Source organism: Hypomesus nipponensis, chromosome 7 (assembly GCF_054491055.1).
Source record: "Hypomesus nipponensis isolate SF chromosome 7, ASM5449105v1, whole genome shotgun sequence".
Lineage (NCBI taxonomy): Eukaryota > Metazoa > Chordata > Actinopteri > Osmeriformes > Osmeridae > Hypomesus > Hypomesus nipponensis.
Genome location: NC_140367.1, coordinates 10,973,186 through 10,990,953, shown reverse-complemented (window position 1 = coordinate 10,990,953; position 17,768 = coordinate 10,973,186). Strand labels below are relative to the sequence as shown.

General features: G+C 51.4%; 1 protein-coding gene across 1 annotated transcript; it reads left to right on the top strand.

Moving 5' to 3' along the window:
• The first annotated feature begins 404 nt into the window (after positions 1-404).
• Positions 405-12,681, top strand: tspan12 (tetraspanin 12). The gene is made up of 8 exons (XM_084701953.1): positions 405-928; positions 1,025-1,157; positions 1,690-1,772; positions 2,524-2,659; positions 6,356-6,421; positions 8,750-8,857; positions 9,078-9,221; positions 12,145-12,681. Exons 2-8 carry the CDS (start codon positions 1,092-1,094, stop codon positions 12,448-12,450), a joined length of 909 nt encoding a protein of 302 aa, XP_084558079.1. The 5' UTR covers positions 405-928; positions 1,025-1,091; the 3' UTR covers positions 12,451-12,681.
• The last annotated feature ends 5,087 nt before the right edge of the window (positions 12,682-17,768 follow it).

Sequence of the window (17,768 nt, the reverse complement as noted above, 5' to 3'; positions counted from 1 at the left end):
ACACAAACAAACACACGCACACACCACACCCACACATACATACACACACACACACACACACACACACACACACACACACACACACACACACACAAATAAACAATAACAATATCAGCAAACTCAGCAGTACTTTCCTTTTAATTCAGTGGGGACTGCTACACTAGTTAAAGCCTTACTCTCTATTCAGTTTCCCCCAGGCCTAGACAATAACAGTCTCTAGATCTGACCTCTTGACCTAGGCATGCTATCTCGAGGAGGAGGGCTATAGCTGGCTGCATTCTTCCACTCTCCAAGGAAGCTAGCTACAGAGGCCTCTACAGTATTTGGAGATGCAATTACGCGAAGCGCTAGGACCCTGCGGACCGCCCCCGCTGCATGACACACCAGGCTGCGAGTGTTTGGCCACTCTTAAACATGCAGAAGTTGAACTGACAGGACTGAGTTGATCAACTCGGCGCTTTGGTGGGACGATGCGGCCCCAAGTGGAGGTTTTTGACCAATTTGAGAAAATATCTGAAGCTGGACGAGACGAATCTTATTGGATATCGACAAGCCTCCTTCTTTTAGGACTTGCATCCGCAAGGAATTATAATTAGGATTTTCTTTTAAGATTGTCCGAGAACAACTACACTGTAGTAGCCTATTTGGATCTATGTTGGTTTTGCCCCTAAGCCCCAAAACAAGGTGTTTTAGTGTAATGTTCCGGATATGTTTTTTTCGCATGGGGGCTCGCTAAGTGAGTGATGATTGATTTGGATATGTCAGCACCGCTAAGCGCTCATCCGCACACTTCATCATTCAACGCCGAGGAAAGTAAGAAACCACCTGTTGTGAATGCTTACTGGAACTTCCCACGGATATACTGAGGCTGCTAAAACAAGACATCGGAAAAGCGCATCAGCGTCCGCACATGTGACGTGTAAAAGCGGTAGGCTATGTTTGACGCGCGGGACATTGTTACAGAGAGAGAGAGAGGGAACATCTACTCTAATATGATTCCCCATCTCCTCGTATTTGTTTTCAGTGAAATATGTTGCCATGGTGGCACCGGTTAAGATGAGGACTGTTGGTCACCAGTTGCTGCGCTCAGAATGGCTCGCGAGGACGCGGTGAGGTGCCTCCGCTGCCTGCTCTACGCTCTCAATTTACTCTTCTGGGTAAGAGGAGAGGAGACCACCGAGCAGGTGGCCGGATAGGCGCCACGCTCACGTTACACCCCGTAGCCAACTTTTCTACATCTTTACCCACCATCAATCTACCTCTTTGCCCTCTGTGCGTGCGTGCGTGCGCGCTAGAAGCCGCGCCTAACGTTTATGTGACGATAAAGAATGATTCGTTCTCAGTGTAGCCAACTGCGCATATATCCCACTCCATACTTTGTTAGCATTCTGCATCCCAAGTATGCGCAAACTGAATGCATGTTACGCATTCCACCGCATGCCATTTAGGCAATAAAAAGTGATAGGCTCCAATGTTTGGGGAGTGTCTAACATAAGGCAGACTGCCCCAAGGCAACATTTGTCCAAGGCTAATTCTTGGACATAATTAGATCTTATAACTTTCCCTGCAGCCAGAATATATCTCATTCTATAAATACATATATTTCACTGTAGACGGCATTGCAACGATACTTGTGTAACTCTGCTTCTCTGTTTGTCTCTCTCTGTTTGTCTCTCCCCCCTCTCTCAGCTCATGTCGGTATGTGTGCTGGGTGTGGCAGCGTGGCTCAGGGACTACCTGAACACTGTGCTCACCCTGACAGCCCACACCAGGTGAGCAACAGGGCAGCCCCACAGACAGAACGACAGACAGGGGGAAGGAAAGTGCCGGAAGAGCGGGGCGAGGGGCATCCAGAGATGAGGGGAGGACGTGGAGAGAAGTAGGGGGGGGGGGGGAAGGATGTGACAGGACTGAAGGGTTAAGCTGTGCAAAGGGCTGGCTCGATGATCTTATATCTCAGTAAATCCCACATGCTGTTAGTCCTCCCAATCGTGAGCACATCTCGCTCTACATGCATTAGAAGTTCTGATTGCCAGCTTTTATCTTCAACATCAGTCATCTGATTTTCCATGATCCTATTCTGTCCATTATCCTTTTACATTTACATGTATTCATTTACGCTTTTCTGTGTTCTTTGGTAACATGGTGGCAAGTTGTTGAAGTGGTACAGGGTCGAACACATTCCTACAGTGTAACCCTCTCACCCTGTGTACACTCACTTCCTGTACTGTACTGTATTAATAATAATGCAGCCTCTGGATTGAAGGAGAGGAGTGGGAGAAAATAAAGAGAGAGAGAGAGGCTAACAGGAAGGGGAGATAAATAAACAAAAAGCCTGCCAAGAAATTCTGATGAATGACTCCCCCTCTTGTCTCTTCCTCCCTCTCTCTCACCTCCCTCTCCGTTTCTCTCACTCTCTACCTCTCCCTTTCTCCCTCCTTCCTCCTCCCCTTCTCTCTCTCTCTCTATCTCCCTATCTCTTGATCTCTCTCTCCCTCTTTATCTCTCTCTTTCTCTTTCTAGGCTGGAAGAAGCTGCTGTCCTCACTTATTCCCCGGCTGTACATCCAGTCATTATTGCTGTGTGCTGTTTTCTAATCATCGTGGCTATGGTGGGCTACTGCGGCACACTGAAATGCAATCTTCTCCTTCTGTCCTGGGTATGTGTTCAATAAGTGTGTGTGTGGTGTGTGCGTGCGTGCGTGTGTGTGTGCGTATGGAAATTGGGATGAGCTCATGTCGTTTTGTTGGAGAGGCAGATCGCAATTATGGTTGTTCTCGGTCATGGTTTCTTCAACTGGTGGTGTTAGTTGCAAATCTACAAGACCTTAATATGCATGCAGCATTCATGGACGCACTGTGTTAACAGCCGCAGACAAACGCACACACTCACACACACAACCAACCAGCGTGGGCTCTGTATCCGTCTCTCCTATCCATCCTATAACCTTTAACAGGCTGCAGTCGGCGCTGTCTCAATAAAGCTGCATTAATGTGGCCCCATAAACACTCCAACCGGGGTCTGTAAATCCAGTGAACGCACGCACGCGCCTCTGCTAACCAGAACCCAGAGGGCTTCAAATTCATCCTCGATATTACGCGCTTCTTCATCAGACGCCCCCCCCCCGACGGTCGTTCATCACCCTTCCGAGAGAGCGAGCGAAGCGCGGCGTTAGGGAAACGCCTCCTGGCGCGCCACGCTCTGACCTACGGCGCCTGCGTTTGCCCGGGGGGAGGGGGGCGGGGGGAGGGGGCGGGTGGATAGCGGGGATGCTCCCGTGGATAAGTACAGCTGTAAAACTATTCACCGTGCTCCTGTCTGAGCCTCGCTGAGTTATGGGGCCCTGGGCCCTGATGGATGGCCGGCGTGGAAGGAGAGAGGGGAGAGAGGTGAAGTGCGGTGTTGGGGAACGCCGCGCCCGTGGGAGGGTGTGGGAGAGGGAGGGAGGGAGGGAGAGAGAGAGAGATGCAGAGAGAAACGGAAGGGGGCGATGGAGATGAATGAGGGGAGAGAGGTGGGAAGGGTGTGAGTGAGATACAGAAGGTAAGAGGGAGGGAGAGAGAGAGAGAGAGAGAGAGAGAGAGAGAGAGAGAGAGAGAGAGAGAGAGAGAGAGAGAGAGAGAGAGAGAGAGAGAGAGAGAGAGAGAGAGAGAGAGAGAGAGAGAGAGAGAGAGAGAGAGAGAGAGAGAGAGAGAGAGAGAGAGAGAGAGAGAGAGAGAGAGAGAGAGAGAGAGAGAGAGCTGAATCCCCTGCCACACCTGTCAGAGAGATAGATAAGGTGTGATTATCCGGCTCAATCATTTAAATCTGTTTCCCCGGGAATACGGAGAGAGAGAGAGAGAGAGAGAGAGAGAGAGAGAGAGGGGTGCAGGAGCAGAGAAAGACTCCAGGATGGAGGATGAAGGAGAAATGTTGAATAAACCAGGGAGGATCAAGAGGACCAAAACGTCGAGGTAAAAGAGAGGACCTGAAATCGGAAACCGCTATTTAACTTCGGGGTTATAGACGGAGCTCCGTTCCAGACGGAGGCAACACCATTAACCCCGGGGCACGTCCACATGTCTGCATGAACTCAGGAACAGTAGGGGGAGAGGAACAGACAAGGAGGCTCCCAGGTGTGTCGGGGGTTGAGGAGTGTGTGTGTGTGTGTGGGGGGAGGGGGCTGTTCTGGTTTCTCTGACCAAAGTGTCCATATCCTGGGCGTTCCCCGTCCCTCTCCCTCCATCTGTAGTCTTCCACCCCTCCATCACTCCGTCCATCTCTCAGGACTCCGATCATCGCCCTACGAGAGTCTCTCCGTCTGCTTCTCTCTCTCTGTCTCTCTCCCCGCTCGTCCGCCCTCTGGCCCTCTGAAGTCTCTCACGGCTCGCCGTGGGGAAGGCTATCCGTGTCTGCCTGACGCCATGGGCCAGGCCCGGGGGGCCCGGGGGGCCCGGGGGGCTGGAGGTTGCAAGGCGGTTATGGCGCTTGGGTTACGGAACCGGCCCGGGGCATCCCTTTCAGTCTTTTCTCTGGAAAAGAAGAGGCCCATTGCCCACCCCCTCACCCCCACCTTCACCCCCAGCCCAACATCCTTTTTATACTCTACTTATGTGCCTATCTGATCAAACACACACACTTGAACCCAAGCGCATATACAGCGGCTGTGGTGAAGACTTCAAAGTTTAGTCCGAAAGCATGGGAACTAGTCTACTTTTTGTAGACGTGCGAACAAATGGCGATGGTTATGTGCTAGCGATATAACAATAGATTGTGGCACAATATATATCGCGATGCAATATGACGTCCGTTTTATCCTATTGGTTGAGCTACCAGCACGCGACCTACAATGCACCTGCATCACGCGTGCATTAACAAAAATCACTTGAACCGAGTTAACGAAGTGGTATGTACTATAGAGAAAGTCATTGAAAATGTTCAATGTTTTGTAAATAGATCTGTGAATCGAATTTTGGTTTTATTTGAAATGTTGTTCAAAATATCGTGATACGTATTGTATCGTGAATCCAGTATTGTGATACATATCGAATCATGAGCTGTAGTGTATCGTTACACCCCTATTATGTGCACAGGCCTTGTGTGATCGTGTGTGTGTGTGAGGACTGGGACTTGGCTGAGACTTAGAACCCTCATGCGCTCTTACTTCGCAAGGAAAAGGTCGTGTAAAAATAGTCTGTCCGTACTTAAGACTAAACGTACCTCACTCCCTTCCTCGCACAAACCTTCCTCCTCCTGTCCTCTTCATTCCACCCCCCCCTTCTTTCACCTCCCTCCCTCCCTCCCTCCCTCCCTCCCTCCCTCCCTCCCTCCCTCCCTCCCTCCCTCCCTCCCTCCCTCCCTCCCTCCCTCCCTCCCTCCCTCCCTCCCTCCCTCCCTCCCTCCCTCCCTCCCTCCCTCCCTCCCTCCCTCCAGCCCCCAGTGGGGGTGTTCATCTGCCCAGGAGAAAGGAAGAACCTACACCGTCTCCCGTGTCGTTCATAAGAGCGCGTGACCCCGCGCTAACCCCCGGTCGGTCTGCGTGGGTCTTTCTGACACGGATAACATACAGGGTCCCCACTCAGTGAGGTCTAGGTTTATATTTTCTTCTCACCTCCGAAGACTTCCTTGTCAGAAAGCTGTGTGCGCGGGTACGGTCTGGTATGTGAATGGCAGGCTGGGAGGGTGCTGAGGGGCTGCAGAGTTCACTTGCGTCTGGCTACTTGAAAACGTATTTATAAAGGAAGACGTAGACGGGACAGAGGTTCGGAGCGGTGAGAAGTCTCTGGCTAAGTTGGTGGAATGATCTGTCTCCGTGTGTGTGTGTGTGTATTGTTTGGGTCTGGCAGGCTCTAAATGGACCTCAACACTAACAGAGGCCAGGCAAGGCCATCTGTCTGACACTAATATTTACAATCCCAAAACAAACAGCTTGTCAGCCGTGGCTGCTTACATTGACAGCTCTGTAATAGAATGGCTGACACACACATTCATCTTTTGAGGATATGTGTGTGTGTGCACAGTTGTGTTTACATGGGGTGTCTGCTGAATGAAATTCATGACTTGGCACCGTCTTGTTTGTGTGGAGTTGTAGACATGCCTTTGTGTTGGTGTGTGTGCGAGTGTGTGCGCATGGCGACAGGTCGACAGAGGTGTTGGGCAGAGAGGAGATGACAAAGGAGTTTGTTGTCACCAGCGCTACTGCGGAAGACGCAGCGGGCCACGCCATCTTTGCCATGGCGATCCATCGGACGGACGGCCGTCGCACAGACACTGGAGCGTCGCGTAGGACGACGCCACACAGATCCCATCTATCGATGCGACTGTCTAAACAGTCTCTCTTTATGTCTCCCCCTCTCTCTCTCTCTCTCTCTCTCAGTACTTTGGCAGCTTGTTGGTCATCTTCTGTGTGGAGCTGGCCAGCGGCGTGTGGAACTATGACGAGGTGAGCTGTCCCCTGTCCCCCTGTCCCCTGTTCCTGTCCTCCTCCCTGCCGCGCGTCTCCGCGCCTCAAGGTCGCGCGTCTCCGCGCGGCTGCCAGCGTTGCTGCGGCTCTCTCCTTCGCTCTCGCCATGCTAAGAATAATCCAGAAATGCCAGCCATGTTCGGCCCGGCTCCCAGGCACTCTGGCTCGCTCGCCGTTTAACCAGGGGGGGGGGGGCGGGGGGGGGGGGGATCTGTGGGATAAACAACATGGGCCTAGGGGAGTAGGAGAACGGGATCCCCTCCATTCCCCCCCACCCTCCCCACTCCCCAGGAGAGAACACAGCTGTGGAAGCCATGCCTGGAGTGGCTAAATCATCAAACTAGGGGCCAATCTCTGCACACGTTCCAGGGCTCCCCACTTCTCCACACGACGCGGAAGCAGAGCAGACTTTGAGAGGACAGAACTACGAAAGACCCAAACCACAAGGGGAGGAGAATGTTGCCCCCCCCCTTCGATACAAGAACCAAAAGAAACAGAAGCAAAAGAAACCAAAATCACGAACAGAATATCAAAATCATAATAACTCCAAACAAAAGTCACCTGGTTGTAGAATCACAACTTCCCCCTTCTAAAGCAAACCTTCACTGTCTTTATAGGGTGGGTGTCCCACCCCTAGCCCGCTCCAGACCGCGCAAACCACGATGAGGGTGAGCTCACCCATCCAATTCTGAAGGTGACGCTAAATCTGGTCGCAGGCCTTCTTCACTAGCCCATATATCCTTCTACAGGCTTTACCCACAGCCCACAGAACAGCCCCACCCCCCTCCTCCCCAATCTACAACACATCGCACAGCCCAAAATAAACATGAATTAAAATAAAAAAAACACCCCACCACTTGGTTTAACCAGCGCTGTCATCCGTGACATCACCTCAACCATACAATCAGGAAGCGCTGGGCGGCCCCCCTCCCAAACCAGAGTCCTGAACGGTGGGTCTAATAAAAAAAGAAAAAAGAAACACGAGTACGCGGAAATGAAACAAAACATTTGCTCAGTATGGCTCCGGCCACATCAACAAAAGGTATCTGCACAACCCCAAATTGGGTCTGTGCTTGACGTGAACTGTAACTGTGGACTCCGACCAAATAAACCTAGTAGAACAAGTCAAGAACGGCAAAATCCGACTCACCAGACCTCATGGCACTGACGTGACGAGTGGTGAGTACGGGCGTGCTCTCGACCCACTTTGTCGCAATGACCCCTTCTCCTCCCTCCACACACACACACACACACACACACACACACACACACACACTGACACACACACACACACTGACACACACACTGACACACACACTGACACACACACCTTCCCCCTCTGGAACAGTGTTTGTATGAATACAATGGCAGGGCTCTCGATTACAATGGCCTCTCCCCTACTGGGGAGCCCCTCCCCCCCGGGGCTTATCACCCTCATGAAAGACCTTTCATGATGGCTTTGATGTCCCCTCGTGGCAGGTGGGACCCGCTCTCGCCCTGCAGGTGTGTGCGTGCGTGTGTTGCACCTGCCCCTGGCTACTGTTTACTGAAAACAAAAGAAGGGTGATTTTGTGCTGGCACCTGGATCACCTGGCCTTCTGCCTTCTGTCGTGTGTGTGTCGTGTGCGTGTCGTGTGTGTGTGTGTGTTTGCGTTTGTACATTTATGCCCATCCACCGCTTACTCACCTCCAGTGACCCCAGGCCCTCACCTAATCAGAGAATGACACGCATGTCCCCCACGGCCTTATGGGTATTGTAGTCCTTGCAACATCAGAACCTCATCAAGCCAGTCGTGTTAGGACGGTGACCCGTCTGGCCCCAGGGGAATCCTGGGTAATGGGCTGGTTGTGTGCTTATCACAAGCTCATTAAGTAAGGAGAAAGGGGGGAGGAGAGGGGCGCAGGGGGAAGAGGCCCAGGGGGAGTCAGAGTAGGGTTTTATCGGAGGGAGCGAGGACTCTCGTTTTGCATGCTAAGCGTTTGAGGGACCGAGAGTCTGCAGGCGAACCTTGGCTCCCTCGAGATCAGGGGCTCCATTGTTTAAAACACACAGTGTTGCCAACTTCTACCAGGAGGCAAGGAGGAGACGAGAACGGGGGGGGTGGGGGGGAACAAGACAGTAGAACACAGGAGGGCGGGGCAGGAAGGAATCAGGAGAACGACAGAACACAGGGCCCGCCCACACGACTCGGTTCCGTGAACCCAAAACATGCAGCAGTCCTAACCTCAATAACCTGAGCTGAGGGCGTGATGTGGAGAGGCTAACCAGAGTGATTGTGCTGTTTTGTCTTGGGTGGTGTTTGGTAGCCGTCCATGCAACGTTCAGACATGATCAGTCTGAAGTCCAGGATGCCCAACTACGGCCTGCAGCGCTACCAGTGGCTCACACATGCCTGGAACACCTTCCAAACAGAGGTTAGAGGTTAACAAACAAACAAACAAAGACTTATCTGTTGGCGTTGTGTATATATATATATATGTATGGGTTTGGTGGTCTAGACTAGAGAGGTCTTAGCTTGACCACAGCATTGCTAACTGCTAACTGTTTAACTGTTTGTTGTTTCCACAAGTCTTGGTGAAGTAGTTTGTCAAGTTGTCAGACTTCACTTTTTGCCTGCGTGTGCTTTTGTTTTAGTTCAAGTGTTGTGGGGTGATCTACTTCACCGATTGGCTGGAGATGACAGAGATGGAATGGCCCCCAGACTCCTGCTGCGCCAATCAGTATCCGGGATGCGCTCGCCACGCCCATTACCGTGACCTCAGCGACCTCCACCAAGAAGTGAGTGCCCCCCCCCCCCCCCCCCCAGCTCATGACCTTTGAACCCATTGCTGTTCGGCCATTGTCAGATGAGTCGGCATGATCAATAATGGCCTCCCCTGTGACATCATCAAAGATGGACGCATTCCACTTATGAACCCAGCATGGGCGCATGTGGTGGTAGAAGGAGCAAAACTTGAAAAGTTCAGGGGAGTTTTGTGCCTTTTAACGAGGATGATAATGACTCGGAATGAACTTTTCCACATAATAGGTTTTGCAGCCCATATCCAGGTTATTTGTGGTCGGAAATGACCTGGGGTGTTCATTGAAGGAAAGAAATCCATTGAAAGCAATTAGAGCCAATCCCAGACCTGATAGTGTTGTGTGCCTTCTGGGTCTTGGGTTGCCAGGTTGGTGTGACAGAGTGGAGTTATTACGTCTAATCAAGCTAGGAAACACGCGGACACACAATTGCGCACACACAACCGCTCGCACACACACACAACACTCTCCACTACATGTATCCTGCCAAGCAGAGCTCTATCCTGCTGACTCTGTTTTCTTCAAACCCCCCAGGCTACAAACATCACCGTTTACATTTGAATCGGTGTCCCTGTCTAGCCCCACCGAAAACTTGCCTCTCAAACGATGTCACACACACATCTATCCACATTCACACCCTTCTTACCCATTGTCTGACCTTCTTCGACGGTCACCTTCCATGTATCGGGTATTTAGCTTCAAGCAGCACTTTACTTACCCTGTATCCCCCCCTCCCCTTCAGACACACACACACACACACCTCCTGCCCATTGCTGCCCAGGTGTTGTACCCCTTCCCACCCCCACTCACATACCTGTCCCCTGAGTGAGAGGGGCAGGCCCTGGCTGTACGCCTGGACTCACCTGGGTGAGAGGGGCAGGCCCTGGCTGTACGCCTGGACTCACCTGGGTGAGAGGGGCAGGCCCTGGCTGTACGCCTGGACTCACCTGGGTGAGAGGGGCAGGCCCTGGCTGTACGCCTGGACTCACCTGGGTGAGAGGGGCAGGCCCAGGCTGTACACCTGGACTCACCTGGGTGAGAGGGGCAGGCCCTGGCTGTACGCCTGGACTCACCTGGGTGAGAGGGGCAGGCCCTGGCTGTACGCCTGGACTCACCTGGGTGAGAGGGGCAGGCCCTGGCTGTACGCCTGGACTCACCTGGGTGAGAGGGGCAGGCCCTGGCTGTACGCCTGGACTCACCTGGGTGAGAGGGGCAGGCCCTGGCTGTACGCCTGGACTCACCTGGGTGAGAGGGGCAGGCCCTGGCTGTACGCCTGGACTCACCTGGGTGAGAGGGGCAGGCCCTGGCTGTACGCCTGGACTCACCTGGGTGAGAGGGGCAGGCCCTGGCTGTACGCCTGGACTCACCTGGGTGAGAGGGGCAGGCCCAGGCTGTACGCCTGGACTCACCTGGGTGAGAGGGGCAGGCCCTGGCTGTACGCCTGGACTCACCTGGGTGAGAGGGGCAGGCCCTGGCTGTACGCCTGGACTCACCTGGGTGAGAGGGGCAGGCCCTGGCTGTACGCCTGGACTCACCTGGGTGAGAGGGGCAGGCCCAGGCTGTACGCCTGGACTCACCTGGGTGAGAGGGGCAGGCCCAGGCTGTACGCCTGGACTCACCTGGGTGAGAGGGGCAGGCCCTGGCTGTACGCCTGGACTCACCTGGGTGAGAGGGGCAGGCCCAGGCTGTACGCCTGGACTCACCTGGGTGAGAGGGGCAGGCCCAGGCTGTACGCCTGGACTCACCTGGGTGAGAGGGGCAGGCCCTGGCTGTACGCCTGGACTCACCTGGGTGAGAGGGGCAGGCCCTGGCTGTACGCCTGGACTCACCTGGGTGAGAGGGGCAGGCCCTGGCTGTACGCCTGGACTCACCTGGGTGAGAGGGGCAGGCCCAGGCTGTACGCCTGGACTCACCTGGGTGAGAGGGGCAGGCCCTGGCTGTACGCCTGGACTCACCTGGGTGAGAGGGGCAGGCCCTGGCTGTACGCCTGGACTCACCTGGGTGGGGAAAGTCAACAAGGGAGGGAGGTTGGAGAGTGACAGAGTGTTGAGTGAGCGGTACCACCATGGGGGAACGTTCTTACAGGGTGAGACTGTTAGCGGAGTACGTGGGCAAGCGGGTGTGTGCGTGCTTGTGCGCACCGTATGTGGGAGCGCCGAAATGTGGCGGGTGTGTCAGGGAAAAAGAGCGTGTGTGTGTGTGTGTTTACGTGAGGGAAACAGAGGCGATGAGTCAGCAGGGGAGTACATAGAGGGGAATGTGTGTGAGGGAGGGGCGGATGAACACCACTTTCAATCATCTGCCTGTGTCTCTCACTGACACCACCTTCCCCCTCTCTCTCCCTCCTCCACGCCACTCCCAAAGCTTCCCCTCTCTTCCCCTCCCTGCCCCATCCCCTCTATTTCAGTGTCTCTCTCTCCCCCCCCCCTCCGTCTGTCTGTCCATCCGTGGCAGCTCTGTTTGGCATGTAACACCCCTGTGCAAAGATTTCACTGCCAGATAGTAATGAACTGGTCTCTCTCTGTCTCTCTCTCTCTCTCTCTCTCTCTCTCTCTCTCTCTCTCTCTCTCTCACACACTCACTCTCACTCTCAGTTTTTTTTCCTCTCCCTCACCGTCCCTTGGGTTTGTTGGGTTCATTGTGTGTGAGACTGTGTGTGAGTTTTCTTTTTTCATTCTGAGCCTACAGCTGTTGTTGATATAGAGGTCACACCCCTAGAATAGCAATGTAGCTTATGGCGAAAAAAACACCAAAAAACAGACTTACTGCAGAACATGGAACCAACGTCAATATTAAATGTATATATGAATATTGCATGAATTGAATGCATCTGTTCGACTGGACGAGATTCGGTCACATGATAACAAAGCCTTGTATGTGTGTGTGTGTGTGTGTGTCGCAGGGCTGCGGGCCGAAGGTCTACAGTTTCATCCGCGGCACAAAGCAGCTGCAGGTGCTGCGCTTCCTGGGCGTGTCCGTGGGCGTGGCCCAGATCCTGGCCATGACCCTGACCCTGACCCTGCTGTGGGCGCTCTACTACGACCGCAAGCCCCCCGAGCCTGCCCCGCCCCCAGACCTCCCGCACAGCGCTGACCACGCCCACCAGGGCGACCTCCCCAAACCAGGAAGCACCCACCCGGAGGAGGCGTGGTCTAACACGGCCACGGTCAACGGACACACCCAGTTTGAGATGGAGAGACTGTCCTAGCCCCCCCCCCTCCCTCCACGCCATCACACCATGCGTGGAGATCTAGAGACAGAAGGAAAGAAAGTTGGGATTGTCAAATGACTGAACCAGGACTTATTATGGACCTCTGTTGGGTATTTAACCACTCAGTTCAGGAGCTGTTGTGTCTGGTCTGACTGTCCTAGCATCACTGCTCCACAACCATGGGAATACCACCACTAATAAAGACACCATAGGACTGCCTTTATCCTCTATGGAGCCTTAAGTCTTAATGTAACTCTGCCCTAAAGCATGCGTTTCCCATGGTGTGACTTGAGGGGAACAATGGCTGCAGCCAAACTCTTGGAAGGACTACAAAACTGCCAGAGAGCATCATGGGAAGTGGAGTTGTCAGCACTGGCCTTTGCTACGGCGTGCGTTAAATGTAGCGTTTCTGGGGACAGTGGAAAACCCAACGCCGTATGAAATAAGCTGTCAGAGATATTGATGGCCGACAGTCAGCCGGTGTAATATCACCGTTTGAAAAGCAATGGTGCATGATCTTGAGTGCTTAAATCTGGCTACAGTAAGAACAACGTATTTGAGTTTGTACATTTGATTCTTTTCGGAGCTGTGTGAAACATAGATGGCTGGCATGGTAACGTGAGCCCAACCGCATGTTGAGGGGTTGCCGGACACAACGTTCCCCTGTTAGAAACGACAGCTTGAAAATACACGTTCTCTGCAAACCACTCTGCCACCACGCGGTCATTCATTCAGAGGCTGTTTCAGCAGCGTCTAGCTAACACTGACATGCAGGCCCGTCTGTCCCAGTTCCAACATGAACACTGTCAGATCCTTCCGAGCCGACAGCAGAGAGTGTGCAGGGGAAGAATGTATGGATTTGGTTTGGGCATGAGCCTTAGGTAGACGCAGAGTGTGTGTGTGTCTGTGGGAGTCCTGATGTATATGTATGTGTGTGTGTGTGTGTGTGTGTGGAGGGGGAGACCGAGTGGGAGTCCTGATGTGTGAATCACATCTGAGTAATGACTCAACTTTAGACGTCTGAGAGGGATGGGACGGGAGCTCTGTTTAAAAGAGGGAGGGAGGGAGGATGGATATGCTCGTGGTCCTCGAGACAAAACCCCTGCTGGCTTCTTAATCTCCCTCCCTCTACCTCTGTCTCTCTCACTGTTTCTCCCCCCCTCTTCTCTCTCACTTCATCTCGCTTACCTTCCCTCGTTCCACCTCTCTCTCTTTCTGTCTCTCCCTCGCTCCCTCGCTCCCTCTTTCCTGCTTCCTAGCTCTCTCTCTCTCTCTCTCTCTCTCTCTCTCTCTCTCTCTCTCTCTCTCTATCTATCTCTATCTCTCTCTCTATTTCTATCTATCTCTATCTCTCTCTCTCTCTCTATCTCTCTCTATCTCTCTCTCTATTTCTATCTCTCTCTCTCTCTCTCTCTCTCTCTCTCTCTCTCTCTCTGCAGCTTGGCTGTAGCGAGGGATGATGGATGACGGAGGGAGAGGCGTGCAGCCCTGCTGTCACAGCAGGTTACAAAAGACATATTGTTTTATTCTCTCTCTGGTCATCTCCCGTCATTCTCTGCCTCCTACGCATATTCACTTATTCATCCCAGTGGGAGACATCTGTGTGTGTGTGTGTGTGTATGTGTCTGTGTGCGTCTGTGAGACAGCGTGGCATATACAAGCGAATCATTCTCGCCCATCTGTCAAAGACCCAGATTCCATATCTGTTGCTATTGAATCATTTCAACGTGCTTGAGTCGGCTCTCCCAGTGTGTCTAGTGGTTGCCGTGTATGTTTTCGAATACATGTGGACTCCCAGAAAGGACATCTTGGGGCCTAGCCACAGTGAGTCGCTACAGAAGTGAACAATAGTTTTTTTAATTTCTGTCTTTCTTGGACCAGGAACGGTCCCTGCAGATGTCGGCTCAGAGGACAACAGTTCTCTCCCTGCTCTGCTCGCTTGTCCCCCCCCCCCCCCCTTCTAGTCCCTCTCTCCACTCTGTCTCCTGACTCAGTAAAATGAGCCAGTGGCGGAAATAAAACGATTAGCCTCTGACCTCGGAGTATTAATAGTGGAGGCAGGAATAGTTGGGCACGCTGGGTTGTGTAAGTCCTCTCTTCTTCACCCCCCGTCCCCCCGTCCCCCCGCCCCCCCTCTTCTCTCAGGGGAAGACGGGGGGACGGCACATCCTCCCAAACATCTCAATGATCAGCTCCCGGATGAGAAACACACACTCTAAACACACTTGCACACGCTCCCTTACGAGAAATCGAGTGTGTGCACACGGACGCAAACACAAGCCCCCTTATGAGAAACGTGTGTGTGCACGGGCACACACACACACACACACACACACACACATACTAGCCCTCTTATGAGAATTATGCTAATACAATCAGGGAGACAGAGGGGGAGGCGACCTCAAGAGAACCTTCTTCTTCTTCTTCTTCTTCAGCTTTGGGTTCCTTTTGTAAGGCGGAGATCGAGCCTATTGTGCCTTAACGCCACGACACACACAGACAGACACACAGGATACATGTACATTGCAAACTGGAAGGGTACTGGTGCATAAAAGCCCAAATGGGACTGCAGAAACCTGTTGTAGATTCAAAGACGACACACGGGCTTGTGTCAGCACTTTAATAACACAATGATTTATTTGTATTTACCCATAGACACTGCACCAGACTAAACCATGGAATTGTATTATTTTAATATTCTTTTCAATAATTCATATACATCGTTTTTGTTGTTGTCAAGAACACAAGCTGTAACAAATCAAAAGGAATTATTGTAATCATCCTCTTTATAATTTTGTCAAAATTTACATAATTTCATGTACAAGACCTAAGTACCCCCCCCTCCCCCACCAAGCCCTCCCGCGCCCCCAGAAAGCTTCTCACGTAGCCACAAAGGAACAAAAAAGAGACAACGTCTGCTCTTGTGCAACACAGAAACCAGAGTCTCCAGCAAACACATGCATTTACTCGTGGTTAACCCCTTTTAGAAAAATATCCAGCCGGTTTAAAATGCTCAATGGACCTGTGACGCTAACTGATAAGTAAGAGACTAGAAGGCAGGTGGAGATGGTTTAAAAAAAAAACAACAACAAAACTGTGATGAATAGTTACTACACCAAAGAACAACATACAACACGTGCACTACCAACATTTTTTTTTTTTTTCATTTTTCTTTTTTTTTTAAACCTTAGAACTGTCATTTAAACTTAATCAACACTTTTAGATTTTTAAAAAATATGTATTTGTGTTTTTCTATGTCCTTTCCCCCCCACAACTTCTCCCACAAAACAGATCTTTACAAAAATGAAAGGAGAAAAAAAAAAGCACAAAAAAACAAGTGTTGCATAATGTCACATTATAGTCAAGCTGTGATGGAGGCGTGGCCAGGTTAGAGGGCGGGGCCTGCTGTAGAAGGGCGGAGCCTGGTTCTCATGATCGGTCTCAACAGCTGCTTTCACGGCTGTCAGCCATCTTGAAAAAAAGTTAAATAAACCAAATCCGCCGCATGAACGGTAAGCTCGTTCGCAAATCCCCATGAGTGTCTTAAACGGGAAGTCGCTGGCGAAGGTTTAATCCAGCTCGACAGATATGAAAATATTTCCAAAACACACTGATGTCGAGAGGGATTCGGAATGGCTTTAGCGCTAGGTGCCATGTCACTTCCTGGTTCAGACGGCTGGAGTGCTATCAGTGAAGGCCAGATAGATCAGAGTATGCCGGGTACTCTCACCAGTCTCATTGTATGGCATAGACTTGCATAAAGAGCTTTCTATCACTCAACACTTTCATTCCAAGCCACTTTCATTGACAAGCGGGCTGTGCGCTAAAACAGGAATTGAAAACCCCTCAGAATGATCCTCACATGCAACTCGAAAGAAACGTCCACGATCGACACAGAAAGTTCTGCTCACAGCTTGTTCCATTGGTAAAGGAAAGTCGTCTTTGTATCAAAATGGAATGGACTCAGATATCTGTGTTCTTTGAAGACCTCCATGGTCTTCAGGGGGGGATCTGTCCATCGCGTGTCCAGTTTACGACAACCCTGCAAGGGGAAAATCCCTGGCAAGCTCCCTAACTCCTGCCTGGGAGAAACCTTTTAAGACACACGTCAAACCTTCTAACCAGGTTATCAGGGGGGTACTGTTCTAGAACCCGGGGTGGGGACAGACAAATGAATGATTTCACTCGGGTGCAGAGGGGTATTCACAATGGCCATTCGGATTGAGAACAAGGAAGGAGTGTGTGTGTGTTTGCGTGTTTCTGTACAGGATAAACATCTCATTCGCACGGGTGGATGTCAGCTGAGAGAGAAAGGGAGGGATGCTAACTGATATTTATATTTATAGATAGATTGAACTCATAGTCAGCTTGAAGACCCATCCCTTATTGCTCATGCCAACTGGCGGTTACTTGTAAAATCTGAAATGCTGGCAAGAGAGAAGTGGTATACACACACACGCACACACACGCCATATCTCTGTCACACACAAAATCACTGAGTATCTTCTTGCTCTTTTGCTTATTAAAGGGGCACTGCAACAACTTTACGCGTAGGCTACTTGCTTTGCCAATCATTGAAATCAACCTGGCAATTCTCGATATGTTTCCAGACAGTTTAATTAATAGAATAACTTGGGTAGAGAAGCATTTTTCCCTTCCACTAACATTACGACCCACGGGAAAAGGCTAAATTGTTAGCATTAACATTTTAGCATAATATTATATAATTGCAATATCTCAAAAACTTGACGGTTGATTTTGAAACGGTTCGGATGAATCACAAGCGTTCCAGATATTTGGCAAAGCAAGTCACCTTGCCCCTTTTCCTAGTTTGAAATGTTTTGTACAAACCTTTTAAATTGAGCTTTTCAAACACCAGCGTTTCATTCCTCTCGCCGGCGACAAACTTGAGTCTAAATAACGACACAAAGTCGGTCAGCTTCCTTGCTTCACGTTTTCACAATTGAAAGACACACAATATTACAAAACGGTTATGGTTTCAGTTTCCCTTAGAGGGTGGTGGTCACTGTCCCATCTGTCTGACAGCTGACTGTCTGGACAGACACCAATGTCATCATAGTTACCGCCAAAATGCCGTCCTTGTCCTGTGACTCCTCCCCTCTGTGCGACAAAATAATTAATCCAAGGCGGAGCTTAGCTGAGCGTGTTCCACCACAAGAGCAATGAGCTACCAGTTTGAAAAAAAAGGAAAAAAAAAGGTTCCTCCTCAGCAAATCCCGCCCCTTCTCCCTCGCCCATCCTTCCAACCACCACTCCAAGCCCGCCCTCCGGTCTGTGATTGGAGCCAGGTCTCT

Coding starts and splice junctions, on each gene's coding strand:
- tspan12 (XM_084701953.1), top strand. CDS start 1,092: ATGGCTCGCGAGGACGCGGTGAGGTGCCTCCGCTGCCTGCTCTACGCT. Junction 6,422..8,749: donor GCGTGTGGAACTATGACGAG/GTGAGCTGTCCC, acceptor GGTGTTTGGTAG/CCGTCCATGCAACGTTCAGA. Junction 9,222..12,144: donor TCAGCGACCTCCACCAAGAA/GTGAGTGCCCCC, acceptor TGTGTGTCGCAG/GGCTGCGGGCCGAAGGTCTA.